The sequence below is a fragment of the Protobothrops mucrosquamatus genome, unplaced genomic scaffold, assembly GCF_001527695.2.
Source record: "Protobothrops mucrosquamatus isolate PMUCROS unplaced genomic scaffold, P.Mucros_1.0 scaffold306, whole genome shotgun sequence".
NCBI classification, from domain to species: Eukaryota; Metazoa; Chordata; class Lepidosauria; order Squamata; family Viperidae; genus Protobothrops; species Protobothrops mucrosquamatus.
In genome coordinates, this window is record NW_015386648.1 from 102,795 (window position 1) to 123,440 (window position 20,646).

Here is a 20,646-nt window from a genome sequence, read left to right on the forward strand (position 1 = left end):
ATCTATCTATCTATCTATCTATCTATCTATCTATCTATCTATCTATCTATCTATCTATCTATCTATCTATCTATCTATCTATCAAAATTCTGCACCACTCATCTCACCTAAGTGTCTCTGGCTAGTTTACAAATTAAATCTTGAACAAATTCACATCAAGTCTTGCTGCCTCTGAATCTTAGATCTCAAATTCCAATAACATTTTGCCATCTCTGAGTCTCAAATTCAAGCACTCTCTTGAAGGATCCATATTCTCCCAAGTTTTTTTCTTAAAAAAATGGGTTCCAGGGTATAATTTATGAAAAATATAACAGAAGCAAAACTAATATATAATTCATATAACATAATATATAAAAAAAATATATTTTAAACTTCTTGACACTTTATTAGCTTACAACATATGAAACAGAAATACAGATCTTGTCTTTCTCCTAGTATGGTGCAATTATTAATGTATTTTTCACAGTGAAGAATCAAGGTGAATTTATATCTGGAAACTATTTCTTCCTGGTCTGATGCAAACACCAGCTGCTTTGCATTCACCTCCCACTACATGTGGTGCACTATAAAAGAACAAACTGCAGGCACTGTTGTCACTGTGTGATGGCTGGCATGATATATGTGTTGTTGAGTCAGGAAATCATGAGCATCAAATTAATCCAACATGAAAAGCTTGCTGCCTGACAGAAATTTCAGTTTATGTCAGTTCTTACACACACACACACACACACATACACACACACACACACACACACACACACACACACACTGAAAAGAGCTGTATCCTTTATGCATGAGAAAATTTGGTTAACTGGGTTTTCAAATGCTTTGGATGAGCTGGAATCTTTTCAAAGTCATCTTGATGCTAAAAAAAAACCTGCACATTCTAAATTTGTACATTCTTCCTATCTTCAGATGATATTTCCTGATCCAACCCCACTTTTGGTGGTAGCTTCCTTCTCTTCTACAAGTGACCAGTAATGATGTAGAAGAGATGTAGAAGTCTGGCCAACTATCCAGTCAGATTTGACTATGTTTATTTATTTGTTTGCTTGCTTGCTTATATAGCCTGCCATCTTACCACCAAAGGTGACTTTGGGTGGCACCCAACAAATTGATAAAAGATATAAAAACAGAGAAGATAAATATAAAAACCATAGTAACAAATACTCAAAATACAGTCAAAGTGAAGGGAGAATAAAACAATGGAGCCATCTAACCAAGTCTCTGGTTCCATGGGAGCCACAGGTCACCCATAACTATAAGCTGTTATCACTGATAGTAAACAATGCTAATCTGCCACATCAGGAATATCATGATAAATAAAGAATACTTAGAATACAGATTTTGTTTAAAAATGTATTTGGGAAAAAATAGCTACTATTGACAAAATGGTTATGTCAAGGGCTTACTCCACCAAAAAATGATAATTAAAGAAAGGCAAACAGATTATTCTTTTCTACTTGTTTTTTATTTTAACTTGTCAGGTTGCACTTTCTCATTTCTCAAGTTATTTTGGTCATTCTGTTTTTGGGTTAAGGTGAGGGCTAAAAAAAATATGCTTCTATATCCTATAACCAGAGATTCTTACATGGAGATTCTTCCATATAATACTGGAAGTTGGTTTTTTTGATAGCCCAACTGCCTATTATTTATTTATTTATTTTTAATTAGACTATATATTTTAAAAACTCAAGTGAGGTTGGGCACCAAGGGAGATTATTATGAACACATCAATGAGTAGAAGTACCAGACTTCCTAATGGTGAATTAAATTAACAGTCTGACCTAGTTTAAAATATCTACTAATTTTTAATCCTAACAATACCTTTCAGCTAATATGCAGATATTTGAATTAACTAGCCAATTTTTATTGTAAGTGTCTATTTGTGTATGAAATTTATTATATATAGAGAGAGCTTTGCAACTTAACCTATGTTTTTGGGGCATCTGTTAAGACAAATGCTACTGCTTCATTGCCAGCAGTTCATTCATACTACAACTCTAAGCATCTTTACTCTGAACCAAATCTCACTGAGTTTAACAGACCTTATTTTCGGGTAAATGTGTGAAGGATAGTAGTGGCTGCCTATCCCCTTGTAGAGGGGGTTCCTGCCCTTCCTTCTTCTTGATCTGCAGGAAATGGGACTGAAAACTATGCAGGGTTTCCTTCTGTAGCATCAAGATTCATCCTGGGTCTAGAGGGACATCTTTATTTTACTGGGCTTAAACTTAAATACAATTAACCAAAAGAAAACAAGATTTTAAGAGTGTTAATGTTCAAGTAATGTGAACAGTGTAACTATTCAGCAGATGACAACACTATGCAAAAAGCCTCTGTATTGGTTTCTTTTTAAAAAAACAGTGATTATAATTTACTTTTAATTAAGTTTACAAGCCACATAGCTGGTATAAGTAATATATAACTGAATAGTAGACCTGTAATGGTTAAAGCATCAGACTAGAAACTGGGAGACTACTCACACCTTGGGTGAACTTGAGCCAATTCCTTTCGCTCAGCCCTAAGAAGCAATGGCAAATCACTTCTGAAAAATTTACTAAGAAAACTGCTAGGACATGTCCAGGCAGTCTCCTAGAATAAGATATGAATAAACAGAAGAAAAAACAACTAAGTACCTTTTCCTATAATTGTTATTTTTAACGTGAAAATATATAATGAATATTCAGAGAACAGAAGCAGTCATAATTTATAAAGTCAAACGTATTTTGTGATAATAAAATATAATTTTTGATGCAGTAAGAAGTACTTCCTTTAAATGATGCAGTAAGAAGTACTGCCCTTTTCCTCTCTGCTCTACTGATTATTAATCGACTGTGTAATTGAAATGGCATCATTGTCACTGATAAACCACTCATTCAATATTTCTTTTTACTTCCAAATATCTAGGGTAACTAGATTCATACAAAATATTCTTACATTTTGATTTAAGAACCTCTCAGATTCTCATAAAAATAGGTCAGTAAACCAGAAAAATCTTCATCTGTCCCTGTGGAATAAGTCAGGCATTTTACAGCATCAATAACATGAAGTTCATTGGTTCTAGTGCACACCAGTACATTTTTCTCTCTAGAGGTCTTTATGAAGATTGCAGTCTCCAAGGCATTGAATAAGTTCTGCACACTATCTCTAGAAGTTTCACTAGATACAAACAAGCTTTTCTTGGGGTGCTTCCTTATGTTCCAAACAGACAACCCAGATGGGGCTCATTGGCAGAGAAATGAATCCAGCAGAGAACAATTTCTTTTGGGCACCTGCAAACCTGCAACTGACCCTACAGCTATTGCTGAAATTGGACAGAATAAATGTAAACTAATAGGCACACTATTAGTATATCTGTAGCCTCAGGGGGAATGTTATTAGAAATCTTGTTTTTCATAGCCTATCCAATTGCACATGCAAAGCTATGTTTCATATGAACATTTTCTCATAGACATGTAAGAACAAATAGAAAAAAATGCTGCTCTAAAAATACCTCAATATTCAGGTATATCACCAATAATTTAGCTTTAAAATTAGAGTACTTGAAGACATATACTTTCCTAGATTATGCAAGGATTTACCTTAGATAGGTCAAATTGAAGCTTCAATCTAGCATACTAGCTGTTTTCTCCTGGGTTCTTTTAAATGGAATTACAAATACACACTGAATAAGATAGAACATTCTTTTACAAGATAGTAAAAGAAAGCTAACAGCCTTTCCTTAATTTGTAGTAGTTTTAAAAACATAGCAATAGGGGGCAAAAACCAAAGCAAATCAGGGGAACATAATAGTACATGTCTTGGGAAAAATGCCAGCATTTGTTTTACACTTTTAGCAGCTGAAGGTTTAGGCACCATTTTGTAATAAAAAATTCAACACAAACCACTCTACACTCTTCACATGAAATGTTTCCTGGAAAGTTTCAGCTGTGTGTTAAATATTTAGTAGGTTTTTGAGAGACAGGACTCATTCTTGGCAGCATTTTTAATTATTAAATGAGCCATCTAGAGTAGAAATCTTCAAATGGCTGCAAAATTAGCAGTAACCATGGCATTCATAATCCTGTGCTTCTTTGATAATACTGGGAGGTCTTATAGGCACCCAGACATTATTCATCTATTGAATACTACAAATGTTTTCCTTCCAAATGTTTCTTTACAAATGACAATATGGTACAGGGTTTATCTTGCCCCCCATTGTAGTTAAATGCAGCATGATCAGAGTGTGCATGCAAACTGTGAACTCAAAATGTCCATCTAACAGATACCCTAAATACCTCTGAATTATGTTCACCCATCAATGACACATTTTTTGAAGTCCTTATTCTTTCTCCATCTAAAATTAGTCAGCTTGCCAAAGCTTCCAACCTTTTAATTAATTGGGCACCTGGAAATATAAAAAGCCTATTAAACAAATAAATCTCCTCAGCCAAGAAGTTCAGAGATCCCTCAGAACCTACTGCTACTAAAAAGAAACAGCTTATGAAGCATGTTTTCAGCAATGGAAGACAAAGCGATCTAGAATTTATATCTAGTAAGTTCTTCCAAGGTTTTCATAACATCTGGTACAAAATCATTAACTGGAATCCAACAACTAACACAAAAAAGAGCATCAAATACAAAAAGAAATTCTTAAACATATAACTTCTACATTTTCTTTATAACAATGTATCCTAGAGATGGGGATCTTGTTAGTTTCAATTTGTGTCTGCTACAATGCCACTAGAATTCTATTTTGTCCATCTGAATGAAGTCCAATTTGACAAGCACATTTGTCATTTATATAGGTTTTGATACCATGTTTAGCTTATGAAACAATCAAAATTGTCATATATTTTTGTCAGAGTAATATTCTCTACAATTACGGAGATCTCACAGGATAACAGTAGCAATCTCCTGCAATTTGGATCCTACAGCAACTTCAGCATCAAGGTTTGTTGATGGAACAAATAGTAATCTATAGAGACATTGTACCTATGACCAATAGAGTATGAGAATATAAGTTCCTGTGTATTAAGTTTCATTGTAGGAACAGCCTGCAGATCTGACTGGTATGCAGCTGCTTTACTATCTAGTGGGATCTCTCATTTAGTTTCTGAGTCCAGTCGTGGGTGTTTGAATACCTTTTGCCTTTTGGCGTTGGATGATTTAAACATATACTCCATTTGGGTTGCATTCATAACCTCCACAATGATTGTAGACTTATTCCAGATTATCTCTGACCTGACACATTCAGCTGATCATACATTGGACCTTGGTTCTGTCTTAGAGCAGTTGCACAGTAATCTGTATGTGAAAAACATTAACCTTTACTAAGGTAAGACCTTTTCCTTTATCTAGATGAAACTATGTGCTACTGGAACCTCTGTGGAGGAAATGGAATGAAGGACTGTCTGTCTCAAGTGCCTTGTGGATAGACTGCAGTACTGGGGAATTTCCCAGAAACATGTAGGTAGTTCCACTGCCTAGTTAGCTCCATTCACCAAACATATTATGCCACTCTATCAATAATTCTGGCCATAGTGCTTGGTTCGGGAGCTAAATCTTCACACTTTCCTCACAACTAAAGCCATCCATATATCTGTGAGGAGACTGTTATATAAGGTAGGCACTTCCATGACAGAGAAGGAATGCGTGCAGTACTAACTTGAAACAATGAAAGAGAATATGTGGAGCTAGCAAATCAATGTACCCAACAGACTGAGATAGAGCACTTACTGGCAAATACTACTTTCATGTGTTTTTTTCTCCAGCCCTAATTCAGGTCCTAGGATTTGCCAGCCAGTCACAAAATAACAATAGAGGAGTAAAATCCAGTCATAAAAAGCTAGCTATAAATAGTGAGACTGTCAAATTATACAATATCTTTCTGACTGTTTGAATTTACATCAGTGCATTAATAGAACATTCCTTCCTGGAAAACATCGTTATCTCAAAATATCAAAGAGAATATTGAAGCCATATGCCATAAATCAGCTCTGTTTTAGATGCAGATGCAAAGTCTTTTACTTAGAGTAACACTGTGTGAATCAAATAGGCCATGGCTGAAAAAATGTCATAACACAATTTAGACCCAAATTTAAATTTTCAGGATCATTAGTTTCCAACTTTCCAAAATGATCCAGGCTGATCTTTTTAAATTATAACTGGTCATTTCTTCAGATTTTCATTGACATTTATTTATATCAATGATCTAGATCTTAATAGCATTCCATTTTCAGTCAACAAAAAAAACTATCAGTGAATGTGCAGTGCAAATATTCAATATCATAAATCTACTGAATGGCTATTGTTGCAGGGTTTTGTTTTGTTTTTGATAACACTGCATACAGTTTTCCATCCATGAAGTACTTCATAATTTTTATTCTCTCTTTTATGCTTTGCTTCTGATGTTTTACATCCATTTATCTCTGTGCTCTGTCACACAAAGCTATGCGGCCAGGAAGTTAGAGCAGTACTATTGACTTATTTATCTTCTCTTCTGCTGTTAATTCATCTTCCAGAGTGCTTTTCCCCCACCCTCCAGTTTACATCTTCCTGAGCCTGAACCTGCAGCACCATCAGTAGATTTTTTAAAAAAATACATACATTTAGATCACAATTGCCATAACCAAATGATTCTCCAAATGCTAATGTTCAAAGAGGAATGTGTTTCAGGAATTGAGGCAAAAAAAATTTATTTTGGAAAAACTTTTGAAAGACTTCACCACTTCACAGCACTAGGCAGACTCATGTTTAAGAGGTTCCTTAAAGGAATCAAATTACAAATACAAACAGCATTGTAAATAAAAGAAATGGTTGGTAGAAATAAATGATGTTACAGCTTTTGAAACAGATGAGTTGTCACTATGTATTTGCCTTTCTACTATTTTCAGGCCCACAGGCAGTGGTCACTATACCATTCATGGAATCATTATATGATAAGTCTTTTTTTCTAGCAAACACACACATATAACATACACATTCCAAAGTGTCAGCATTTTTGCTTGTGGTAACAGATCTTTTTCATAATTAATGTTTATAGGGAAGAGGATTGCAGATCTCTGCAAATAATTGCTAGGCTTCGTTCTTCAGCAACTGCTATGCATCAGTAGCCTCACCAATCCATTATTAGGGAGTATAATTGTCTATCTTCATATGAGTGATTAATGAGAAAAGTATAACTCTCAACATCCTTCCTAGAATGGATGGGATAGTGGTCCCTCACAAGGGAGAGAAGATAGTAATAATCCTTATAACCAGTGGTGGGATTCAGCTGGTTCACACCACTTCGGCAGAACCCGTAGCTAATTTTTTGTTGCCCAGGCCCAGAATGAACTTCCAGAAGTGGCATCCACACAGAGAACTGGTTGTTCACATAATTGAATCCCATCACTGCTTATAACCTATTGTCTTCTTCATATTGCTGCACTATTAAGACATGGTAGCTTAATCTCCAATCTCTGAACTTCCAATTGATCACCTCCCCTTCCCCATTCAGGGAGGTTTACAATAAAATTACAAAAGTCTTTTAAAAATAGAGTAATCAGAAAAGTAAAGAAAATATCAACAACCAAGGAAACCAAGAAACAAAAATATCAACTAAAATGAAAAATAAATTTTAAAAACTTATTTCAGATAACCTGTGCTAATATCAAATAAATTAACCAAATTAATAACTCCCAGGTCATAGGAAAAAAAATCACCTCCACATAGTAAGATTTTGGTAAATATTTCTTGGGAAAGAGATTAATAAATGGGGGACAGACTTTTTAGTAGGTCTAACTGCATTACTTTATATTTAGCTGTAAAATGGATGAGACTACTAATGATTTCAAATCAAAATAATTTTAAATTATGAATATTTACCAACTGAGGGATTGGTAAGGAAATTTGATTCACATTTTGATACAGAAAATAAATCGATTCACTTAGAATGGATCTGCAGGCTGTCTTATTGTATTTAGATCTGAAGCTCTGTTTCTCATTAATAATAATTGGAAATGAACAAATGACTTATATCATTTTTATCTTTTAATAGAACTAGATAATAAAACTTGCAGGTGCAGTAAAGCTTGCAGAAAGAATATAGTCTAACAAATATCAGTTAAATGAAGGCAACTGTCTTTAATTTTGAGGCACCACAGATGGGGACTGCAGCCAAGAAATCAAAAGACGCTCCTGGGGAGGAAAGCTATGGCAAATCTAGACAGCATACTAAAAAGCAGAGACATCACCCTGCCAACAAAAGTATGTATAGTCAAGGCCATGGTTTTCCCAGTTGCAATGTATGGCTGTGAAAGTTGGACCATAAGAAAGGCTTAGTGCAAAAGAATTGAGGCCTTTGAACTATGGTGCTGGAGAAGACTCCTGCGAGTCCCCTGGACTGCAAGGCGATCAAACCGGTCAGTCCTAGAGGAGATCAATCCTGACTGCTCTTTAGAAGGCCAGATACTGAAGTTGAAACTCAAGTACTTTGGCCACCTAATAAGAAGGAAGGACTCACTGGAGAAGAGCCTAATGCTGGGAAAGATTGAGGGCAATAGAAGAAGGGGCGACAGAGAATGAGGTGGCTGGATGAAGTCACTGAAACAGTAGGCGTGAGCTTAAATGGACTCCAGAAGATGGTAGAGCACACAAAGGCCTGGAGGAAGGTTGTCCATGGGGTTGTGAAGGGTCAGACACGACTTCACAACTAACAACAACAACAACACTTAGATTGTTCTAAAAAGTGGCAAAAAAAATCAAATAGAATTAGATTTAGTCTGATAATCTGTTTTATATAACATGGTAGCTATATCACTATTAATTATTTAAGCACTTCCAAGAGGAAAGTTTGCATTTGTCTGAAATATGAACAGGTCTGTGAGGTTCAAGAAAGTGCTTTTCATTCAGGCATCTAAAGCAGGCTAAGTTTTGCACATGGCAGAACTGGTCCACTGGCATCATATATGGCCCCAATATCATACTGACAGCTGATAAAGTGATGGAGCCAATTTTTCTATTGGTATTTTAAGAGTTAGAGTAAGATTTAAGATTAAAAATGCTTATGTTTGGAAGAAAATAAGGTCTTTGAGATTGTGAGACTACTAACAAAGAGACTGTTTATATCTTCCCTGTGTTCACAGGGACACTTATGTAAAAGGTTTAACAAACTTTCCTATTTTCTAACCCTTAAATTTACACTTATCACCAAACCTACATTATACCAATATCTATGTCTGTGCCACTGTGTATAATTTCTAAACAGTGCTATGAACAATTTTGTTTTCTTTTGTTGCCTGAGCTTTTAACAAAGTATTTAGCCACCAGCAAATTAGTGGGCTTCTGTTACCATCAGTAGCTATGCTACACTGCTGCGGCAAAGTTAGCTTTGTATAATTTCCTAGTCTGTGCTAAGGGCAGTAAGGTGGAAGGCAGATGCTTCACCAGTTGCTAAATGGCTGTAGGCTCTCAGCATCTCTGTTGGAGTGGTAAGGCTGTTGGGTTTTGCTTCCCCTTTCAGCTTGTCTGCTTTTGGTTTGCTGAACTCCAAGCTCGCTTCTCCTTCACCTACAGTTGCCTGCTAAGCAGCAGTTTATTGTGATTGCTGCTCCACTTCTCTGCCTGCAGAGTCTTTCTCTCTGTTCCCACCTGTACAAATCTTCCTGCAGTATGTAGGTACTTTCAGCATTTTCTTTCTATAATTGGGAACCAGGTGTGGTCCAGAGCTCTTCAGACATTAAAGGGAGAAAACAAGGAGAAGGAAGAACTGACACTGGCACTGCAAGGCTTCCCCCCCACAAAGACATTTAGAATTATCAGGATCAATATAATCTAAAGTAAATATATTGGAGAACAGGATTACATCTAGGTACATCTGCAGGGCTGATAAAAAGAAAAAATCGGGGCAGTGGAATAATGGTATGTAGGTGCCAGAGACACTGCCTAGGGAAGGCTCAGATAAGAGACAACATAATCTATAGTTGAATAGTAAGTGGGGCAAGAGGCTTCAAAGAGACCCTCCCTAATTTTACGCTTCCTAATCAGGCTATAAAAAGATAGAGGAGAATTGCATATTTAGACTTGCAAAATTCTCTTAAGGTAACCTACAATAAAGTACAATTAACTCATATGGTCATGTTCCTGTTTGGTCCACCTGGAAATTTTGATAAGTGGCTTGTTTATTTGTTTGTTTGTAAAATTTATTAGCTGTCCATCTTGCCACACAATAATTCTGGGCAGCTTACAATATTAAAACATAAAACTATGTAATTGATAATAATATAAATGCTATACTATAAATACTGTAAAATCAACCTAGCAAAAAAGATGAGGAAAGGGAATGTGATGAAAGGGGGAGAGGATGGGATCTGTTAATCAACCACTCCCAATATGAAGCCCCTCTGTTGGCACCCCAAGCCAATTGGCAGAGATAGGTCTTTAAGCTCTTATGGAAGGTTGGACCTGAATTCACTTTGGGACTAAGCTGTTCCAGAGGACAGGATGGCTAATGGATTTAAAATGGGGTGGAATTTGATCCTGCTGTCATAGCTACCATCTTGATTTATTAGACCTTTATTTACTGTATATCCAAAATGCCCAATGGGCCTTTAGTTAAATCAGCTTTAATTCCAATCAAACAGAGCTCTTTTCTCTGGTAATCATATAATTCAACAGTTAATGAATAATGCCAACACAGTGCCACATAATAATAGAACTAGTGGTTACCATACATTTTGAGATGGTTCAAGAAAACACTAAATCTGTTCTGAGTAAGGCTCAAACATAACTAGTTTTGCTTCATTTGCATGTTTTGGTTATCTTTATTATGATTTCACTTAAAAGTGTCTCAGCTGTACAAAATGTGCCCAAGTCAGAATGGGAAAATATACTTTGAATTGAATTGGTTTGCTCTCTTAGGTTCCAGTCAAAATTTCATTCTTCCAAACGAATTACCGTTTTCTCAATTCAGAGGATAGATCAGAGGAAAACTGTGTGATACACAGGATTCACACATATATAATCCAAACCAGCCTTTCACAACTTTTTATTCAGGTGAAACCTTGGAATTAATTTTCAGGATTTAGGGAACCCCTGCATAAAAATCTCAAAAAGTATGAAAAAATGTCATAGGACTGTTTACTTCTAACGTAATATATGTTTTACAGTGTTTATAACAGCAAAGCAGCAATTCGGCAGCCTATAGTTAGTTGCATCACATAAATTTCTCACCACTTTGAACACTAGTATTGTACAACTTATGAACTTCAAAAATGATTCTTTTCCTATCACAAAGTATTGTGGAGCTTCTAGCAACCTCTTATGGGACCTTGGGGTTTATTGAAACCCCAGTTGAGAAAGGCTGGTCCAAACTGTGATTTAAAATGATATTTCAAGCCATTCCAGGAGATGCAGAATAGTTCACTCACAGTAAATTGCAAAGAAATAAATGTTACAAATGTTTATTTCAGGCTGCCTGGACTTTCTTTAAAAATTAATTTAAAAGAGTGGAAGGCAAATTTCTATTTCTTTCTCTGAAACAGTTTCATCTTAAATTTAAGCTACTGGGAGGATGTTGAATTAAATATGACACTGAAAGATATAAGAAAGAAATACTTTTTTTCTTTCAGAAGGTAAAATGTGATATTTAATGTGATTAAATTGTTTTGCTATATTTGCAAAGCTCTATATCTACCATATCTGTCCATCTATCTGTCTGTCTATATGTCTATGAAATAATAATGATTTGTAAAAGATTCTAGATAGAGCATATTTATGAAAGTGAGACAGGCTCCCCCCAATAAAATAAAATAAAAGCACCACCTTCAAGCACAGGCATGTAAAAACTTCATTTACTGCTATGAAAGGAAATCCATGCATGTCAAAGAAAAATCTATATTAAAAAACAAAACAAGGCATGGGCAAACTGATTTAGATTATAAATCTTCAGAATGAAGCATGTATTTTTCAGAATGTCTCAAATATTTTTTTTTATTTCAAAAGCAGGCATATTTGCATAATTAAATAGTGTGAATGTAATATTTATTCCCCTTCTCCAAAAGAAGGAAGATCTTATAATATGGTCATATAGTGCACAATATGAATTAACTGATTTAGTTGGTGGAATATTTTATTAGAAATTCTTGCTGCATTTTGAGTTTGAGTGTGTCTGTTAAACTTTACTATATAAAATAATGTATAAGGGATGTGATAAGTACATAAGGAATTATTTAGTGTGCCAGAAACAATAGCTTGTGTGTGTATACAGTCTCTGTATACATCACTATATATTTTAAAATTTAATTAACATAAAAATATTTAATATGATTTAAAAAATTTCCAAAGCAGAAGCAGGAGGACTGATATATTGGAAATACAGATAGCATGAAGAGTAAATGAGTGGTGAACTAATATAGATTGAACGGAAAGTGAATGACTAGTATGAAAAAAAACCAGAATGAATTAAGATTGAATTTTAGAATAAATATATGGAAAAAGAGTGGATGGGTTGAGAGAAAATTATGGAAATGAATACAAAAAAGTGAGAATTTTAAGGAATAAAAGATTACATATGAAATGGTATTTTAATATGGTAGAAACAAACATGGTTTTAAAGAATAAAAAATATGGAAACATGGTAAATATTGGTGGTGCAAATCAAATTTAACTATTTTGCTTAATTACTATTTTCACATATTTTAGCATCTTTGTTTTATTATGTCTTATTCATTGCCTGTATTCTGTATCATGTTTATCCAGGAACAGAATAGTATGTTGGCATATATGAATTCCATTACATACACACAAACACATAGAGAAACAGAGATCTTATTTTAATTATTCATTTGACAGTTCAAATTGAAGGCAGCCCCTTCCATCAAGAAATAAACACACCAGTATTAAAGCTGGGCATAAAGGATTAAATATTCTATTGTAGCACTAGCTATGATTTTGTTATGAATAAAGTTGTTCTATAAATAGAACTCCAGCACATATTTCAAAGGGAAATTAGAATGTTAGTGAATGAACCCCTGCAGCCTTTTAGGCATGGATGAGAAGCAAGTCTGAAAGCTGTCAATACTGATCTACAATATTGGATGGAGTAGTTTTATCATATTAAAGTCATATGTCTTTAGCTTCGCATGCACAGAGCACCAGAGTAGGTGACTAATATTAGAGTTTTCTCACTCAGTTTTACAAGTTACGTTCTGGTGTTGCCATTGTGTAAGACTGAGCATGCAATACATGACTTTTATATTGCATGATTAGTTTTCAGAATCTGGATTAGTTTAGTAAAAATGGGACAAGCTAGATATTAAGGTATATTGGAACGATGTATGTTAGCACTGGTGTAGGACAAACTGTTGCTACTATTCATTGTGCATAAGAATTTCTTCAGGAGTGATAATTGCCAAATCAACTTTTTTTGTTTCATCCAAGAGTAGGACAGTGGACAAGAAATGAAAATATGCTTTTTTATTTAATGCCTTTTTGATTTGGGTCATGAACATGCAGTCATAGTCCTTAAACAACATTTAATAAGAGAGATGGAAATTAAGCAAAGCAACAAAGATACCTACATGATGAATGACAAAGGTTCACAAAGGTTTTGGTTCATTGAACCATGATTAGCATTTTCTAACAGAATTGAGAAAAGATGCTCTTTGACAGCCAGGAAGATCAATTTTATTTGAAAATTAATTTTAAGATATGGGAGTGAAAATTCCCCCATCAGCCAACCAATATCACAGTAGCACTTTGAGGTAAGCATTATGTGGCCAGACACTTGTCTCAGACTGTTCAAATATTCTACATGAGCTTGGAGATCCATGATTATGACCTTTTCAGGATGAAATCCATTTTATTTGCAACAGAGGATCACATACAGTATAATGGCTCACCCAAGGCTTAGAGGTTTCACTGAACAGGGAGCTTTCAATGTTTTGTTTTTGGTTTGGTTGCTTTTTGTAACATTTTCCTCCTAAATCAGGCAACCCTGACATCACAGAAGAGATCATGCAGAAATTTTCCTAATGCAAAAACTTTTCATTGGCAACTTTTGGCATTCTGGTATTGCCAAATAAAGCCTGATACAAATATTGGAAAGTTCTGCTGAGCTGGGCAGTTGAATGAATTCTACTTTTGGTACAGGAGCTTTGTTGCATTCACATTTGGAGTAGTTTTTCCTATTCCAAACTGGGTCTACAAGGAAGAGCTTCTACTTTTCATTGTATCCTATAGTTAACACTCCTCCAAAAGTCTCTATATTCCTCCATTTTGGCTTATAGCATCACTACAAAAATCTCAATATTTTTCTGCAGATGAGATGTAATGATCTGGTTAGTAAACTAAATGAAATTTCAAAGCATCTTTTGATTTGCATGTGACATCTTGATGACTGTATTCATGATATTTTTGAAGTAATAGTGTTGAAATGGTTTGCCACTGTCCTAGTGTGGGACTTGTTTTTGATTATCAGATCACAATCTGAAGATTTCCTGATAGTTTTTTCTTCCAAATACTACCAGATCAAACCCTGCTAAGGTTTTTTTGACATTAGCCAAGGTCAGCTTTCAGAACACTTTCCCATCTCTGACAATGAAAACCAAATGAGAACTAGATTCTATCCAAGGCATATAGATGCCGTTCTGGAATGGAATGGAATTTCATCTTATTTAGCACTCCATGGGCAGGTGCTTAACTCTCTATTGGTTGAAATAGATCGTTGTATCAGAGTCTCTTTGGGTTAAATGTATAAGATCCAGGATGTCTACATTTCATGAATCTGTTTAAAAATAAGACTGGGAGTCAAAAATGTTTTTTGCCATACAAACATCTTCATTGGGAAAGGAATAGCACTGATAACACAGAAAACCAACAGCCACACCATAAATCAAGAGCCTTATTCAGAAAAATAATCTAAATAAACTCAAAATACTTTGCATTTTAAAAGATCTGTTTATGCATATATACTAATCTGCACACAGCTGTGCACAAGACTGAAAAAAAGATCAGTTTGTAATATAGTCATATATTTTTTTCAAGAGTAGCTTATGTGCAGCTGTTAGGATGTAAGCCTTCTTTATTTTTCTCCTCCCATTAATGGGGTTCTTCATGGACTGAAGAATCTTGTCTTGACTGGATTAAAAATAGTGCAGCTTCAATTTTTAGACACATTCCAATTTACAGCTCCAATTTATGCTAATCCTGAAAGAACTTTTCTGACACTAAGTAAAAAAGTTATGTTTGCATAAGTACATACACATAAAATATATGCTCAGTATAATATTTTACATGTATTGTTAATGGAAATAGAGATTTCAAAGAAGCTTGAGTCCTTAATTCTCAGATAATTTGTCAACGAATGAAAGAAATATCATTAAATTTAAATAATTGAATTGGAAAACGTCAAGCACAATCTACCAACAATTTCCATATTTTTGTACAGCTGTCAGTGGGGTTCACACAGGAAAATGTTCCTGGTGGATTGTATCCTGTGCTACCTAAAATTTGAATGTGCTAATTAGTTTAGAGGAGAAGTTGCTTATATTCTTTTTCTAAAATGAGAAAATGCATATGTATTAAAAAATTGTCTCAAACCTTGGTTGAAAACCCTTGGTCAGGGTCATGGAGGTTTTCTGTATCGATGACATTAATAAATAAATTGATCTTTGATAAAATTTTGATTTGTGATATGGTATTGTAATGTTCTTTTTTCATGGGAAAAATCTACACATACTGTAGATTTTTAATCTCAGTCCAGCACAAATCCAAAGGCATGCTGGTTAAGTGTCTAGGATAGCCAAAGTCCAAAATCTTGAAACTTATGAAGATTATTTTCCATAATAACTATTCTCACCATGATCAAAAATACAATTCCAAAGCAAGTATTCATTATTAAGATTAATAGAGAATGAACAGTTGGAAAGGTATATTCTTATTTTTGCATTTTGGTATGTTTCTTTTCAAAATGCATTATTCTGTATTTGATTTCAGACAGTTCTTCCTTGCAACATATACAATTTGAACCTGAGCAAGTCTGAATAGAAAGCTTGTTGGGGAAAATTCTGGACTTATATTTCTATATATATTAATAAGCTATGCAGCATGTTCAGAATGCTGAAATTCCTGTAATAGAATTTTGAAATAAGCAAGAGCTTATCTTTTGAATAGTGAAGATCACAGACCTTGTTCTGTCAAAAGTAACAGAATGAGATCATCTACAGGATCATTTGTATTATCTGGCCTCATTTTCTATTGCAGAAAAATATATTTTACTCTTGCATTGTCTCCTATGCTACAAGAGGGGAAGAGCAGACAGGCCTCTGATCAATTAATTCTCCTTACATCAATGTTCAAGACAAAATCAACAGTACAAAAAAAGCAAAGGAAATTACATTTATATTTGACCCTTAATGATGATTTCTGGGCACAATGAAAATGTTTAGAAATAAAATAAAAGCTATAGCAGTTTCAGTTATGATCAACTGAAAAAATAACAGTACCTTTCACAAATTTCTATATGAAAACTTGTGAAAAAATAGTTGTCTGAACATACAGCTATATAAACTTATATATGGTGTGTGTGGCATTAATCTAAGAATTTCCATTTCTTCTACTGATTAATGTGGATTCATTCAGGATATTTTCATTCATACTCAGTGCAGTGTATAGGTTTCTAGTGTTGTGTTGGGACTGAGAAGTCAAGGTTAAAGTCCAGTTGATGATGAAGCTTCCTGGGTGGTTATGAGCTCAGATGGTATCTCTCCAACTCAACACAAGCTACCAAATAGAGTTGGTACTGTAGTATTCCTGTACTATTCGGAGGGGAGGAAGACAAAAATCTCTTTGTATGGCATTTTTGCTCCTAGATCAAAGTGATAAGTTACTATATTAATTGCCAAATGGGACTGTTCTGTGAGATGCGATCTTGATAAAAATGAAGAATATATGTTTTAAGAGGGGGCACAATGGCTCAGTGGTTAAAGATGCTGAGCTTCAAGACCCAAGCACTGTGCAACAGATTGATGTTCCGTTCTTGCCCCAGCTCCTGCTGACCTATTATTTTAAAAGCATGCAATTGTGAATAGATTAATAGGTACACTTCGGTGAAAGGTAACAGTGTTTTGTGTACGTTTGGCGTATAGCCATTTTGGCCACATTACCACAGAAATGGTCTTCAGACATCACTGGCTCCCTCAGCCAGGAAACAGGGATGAACACCATGACTTAGAGTCAGACAAGACTGGACATGGAAACCTTTACCTTTATATGTTTTAAAGGTGAAACAAAAGTAGTTTCAGCTTTCATTATAACATCGTATTTTTTGTTCTTTTAGCATTAACATTCATGAGGAACTGAAACTAATTACTGTATGATTTAGAAATCAGTGAAAGCATACCAATTTGTTTGTTTGCCTATATTATACTATCTATATAGAATTGATTAACATTTCAGTAGGCTGATTCTCAGTGGAATGTAAAGATATAAAGTAGAAGATATTAACAAAAAACAGAAAAGAAGTTTGTTACTAAGGTTTTAAGCATGCTTAATCTTAAGATATGAAATCAGTATTTATGGAATATATTATACAATTACTTATATTTATAAGTATTCTACAGAATCACAATCTGATCCCACCAACCCATCCCCCAAGTTGTTAAACCCCACAGAAGTGTTGGTTTAAAAGAATAGAAAAAAATGTCATTGTTTTTTGTTCGTTATTCAGTTACATTTAGTTTCATTGTTTAGCCCCATTATAATTATGTTATTGGTTTTCTGCTTTAAAATTACAGGAAAAATCTATTATGGGCCTACTCAGAAATAAGCCCATATGATTTTAATGTGTCTACTCACATGTTACTGAGTGTGGGGGAGGCAGTCTTCAATATTTTAAAAATCTTGCTAATCATAGCATCTAATGGGAAGACTGATATCACAAAGAACTGTGGCAGTCTACCATTCAATTCATGGCCATTCTACAACAGCTATTGAAAAATGCCTACTTAAACATCTCCTTTATTTTTTTTTTAAATGGGGTGGGGGGCTAAATCAAATAAGTGGCATAAACCTAGGTAAAAAGGCAGAGCTTTCTGACACAAATATGCAGAACAGCCAAGTGTGACTGCGTGTGAGAGATTATTTGATGTGACAGGTGCTGCATCCATGCTTGCTCAGCTTAAATTTTTTCTAGTTTAAAAAGAGTAATCCAATTGATGAGTTGTTTGAAAGAAGTGTGAGGTTAATCTTTCCATTTTCTACCAAGCAGAGATTGGCAGAATTCCAGCATTTTAAGAAATTGAATAGAAAAATGGTTGTAACTATTTTGTGTATGCATTTTGCTCTGGGACTGGACAGCAATTTGCTGCAGTGAAAATGTATCCATTTGCCAAGTGTTGTTCAAATCCTAAGCTATTTTTAAAAATACAAATGAATTTTTTTTTTAATCAATATTAGAATACTGGGAGGATGTGGGTGCCATTCACAAAGCACTCTAAATGTTCTTGCTTATTTAACAGCAATGATATTTATATTAAATAGTCAGCTATGAGTATTTAATTATAGTTAATCAAGGATTACCTTGATTACCAGAATTACAACCATTTGTTTAGGGACTGTTCAAAGTTATGAGGGTGCTTAAAAGTGACTTATGACTGGTCCTCTCATTTATGATTCTTGTAGCAACCAAGTGGTCACGTGATCATGATTCATATTCAAACAGGCATGTATATATGATAGTTGTAGCATCCAGGGAATCACCATTTGTTACCTTATGAGCCAGCTTCCATCAAGCAAAGTCAATGGGGGAAGCCACTTAATGACGAGAGCAAAAAGGGTCAGCCAAAACTCACTAAATGACCACATCATTTAGACATGGAAGTTCTGGTCCCAATTACTATTTTTAAGATGGTAACATGTTGTAATTTGTTCTCTATTTTCCTGGGGGGAAAAACCCTGAAAAATGTTTTATGCTTTATAAACTTCATTCTCTTTCTTAAAATGTTTGACATGGTGCTTTTGAACTTGTTTGATAGTTGTCAAAGAGTGAGGGATGCTTTTTTAAAATTTGTCCATCACCCTGTAGTCTTTCTACCTGCCCACTTTCTTGATCAAGACAAAAATAATGAAAGGAATTTGTACGTGAGAGGATTTGGTGATTTATCTAAAACGAAGGAAGCAAGGAAAACTACAGATTCCTGAGAAGATGATTCATGCTTAACATAAGTGATCTCACATTCCACTTGTGATTGTAATTTTCATCTTTTGAATCCAAATCAAATTAATAATGATTCAGCAAGAGGTTTTTAAACAAAGTACTAGCTGATGTTCATTGTTTACATGAAATCATTTGCATGAAATAAAGAGGTCTGCAAGTCTGTGTTATACTGAAGGAATGCTTTTCCTAAATATTAGAACAATTATTAGGAACAATTTAAAACTACCTACTTTAAACGTCATGAAATCTGATCACGGCTACAGTAATTAAATAATAGTCCCTTGGTTGCTAAGTTTTGTTTTACCATTTCTAAAATATGGGCTTTGAGCATATCAACTTATAATTACTTAGCTTTATTATGACATTTATTTGCTTTCTTTTTCAGAATATGTCTTCTTTCAATTGGCCAGTAACCATGCTAAAGTTTAGTGATTGATTGACAGCATATCTATCTGTATGCTTTTGCTTTCTTTACAGCTTAGGTGGTGAAGTGGGGAAAGCAAACGAAGGAGGCTACATAGGGAAACATTTTCGTATGGGATTTATGACGATGCCTGCACCTCAGGACAGACTGCCCCACCCTTGTTCAAGTGGCTTTACCGTAAGATCCCAATCACTACATTCTGTTGGAGGCACTGATGATGAAAGCAGTAGCTGCTCCCGGAAGCAACCACCACCAAAACCCAAACGAGACCCCAGTACCAAACTAAGCACATCCTCTGAAACTGTAAATGCTGGAACAACAAGTAAGAGTGCAAAGCTGCCAGACAGGACTGAAGGTAAATGCTGAATTCCTTTTTTATTCCTGGGGGGAAAAAGTGGTATGCAATTCACCTACTGATGTATACTCATCATATCATAAAATATTTGCTATTTGATGATCAAGTAATGTAGATGAGATCCAAAAGTGATAAAAAAAACTGTTTATGTAACTAATATTTTCCCTCTTATTTCCCCTGTACCCCCAATATGCCACTTTGAAGGATGGGAAGGGCAATTTCTGAAAAGTACAGTAGTGCCAAGAATAATATTGGTTGTATAATTCAAACAAGTTTCAATCAGTCTGCCTTTGAATACATTTACCCAAAATGCATACATTTAGCAAAGGAACTTGAATTCAGGAATTTAGAAATTATAGGTATGATTTTTTGTTGTTGTTGTTAATGTGGCTGCTAATATGCTAGTTTTAAAGGTAAATGTAATACTAAGTTACATTTGTTTTGCAGAGTAATAAGAATAGGAGATCTGAGAAAAAAACTGCAAGTTTGGTTGAGAACAAGTTTTTTTTTATTTCTAAAAAAATGAAATACACTTTTGGTTGAAAAACAGAATGGATGGATGGATGGTTTGGTATAAAATAGTAAGAGTGCTATTGCTAAAATATGAACATTTGTAATTCTTGTTCACCTCCCAACTAATCCTAAGCAGCCTAATAAAATTAATGAAAATACACTTAAGCTTTTACCTAA

General features: G+C 34.6%; 1 protein-coding gene across 1 annotated transcript in view; it reads left to right on the plus strand.

Moving 5' to 3' along the window:
- The window catches only part of NYAP2 (neuronal tyrosine-phosphorylated phosphoinositide-3-kinase adaptor 2), a 99,180-nt gene that overhangs the window by 43,943 nt on the left and 34,591 nt on the right, over positions 1–20,646 (plus strand). Inside the window, exon 2 of the mRNA XM_029283981.1 lies at positions 19,655–19,956. Within this exon, the coding sequence (XP_029139814.1) occupies positions 19,655–19,956 (302 nt within the window). The remainder of the gene's footprint in view (positions 1–19,654; positions 19,957–20,646) is intronic.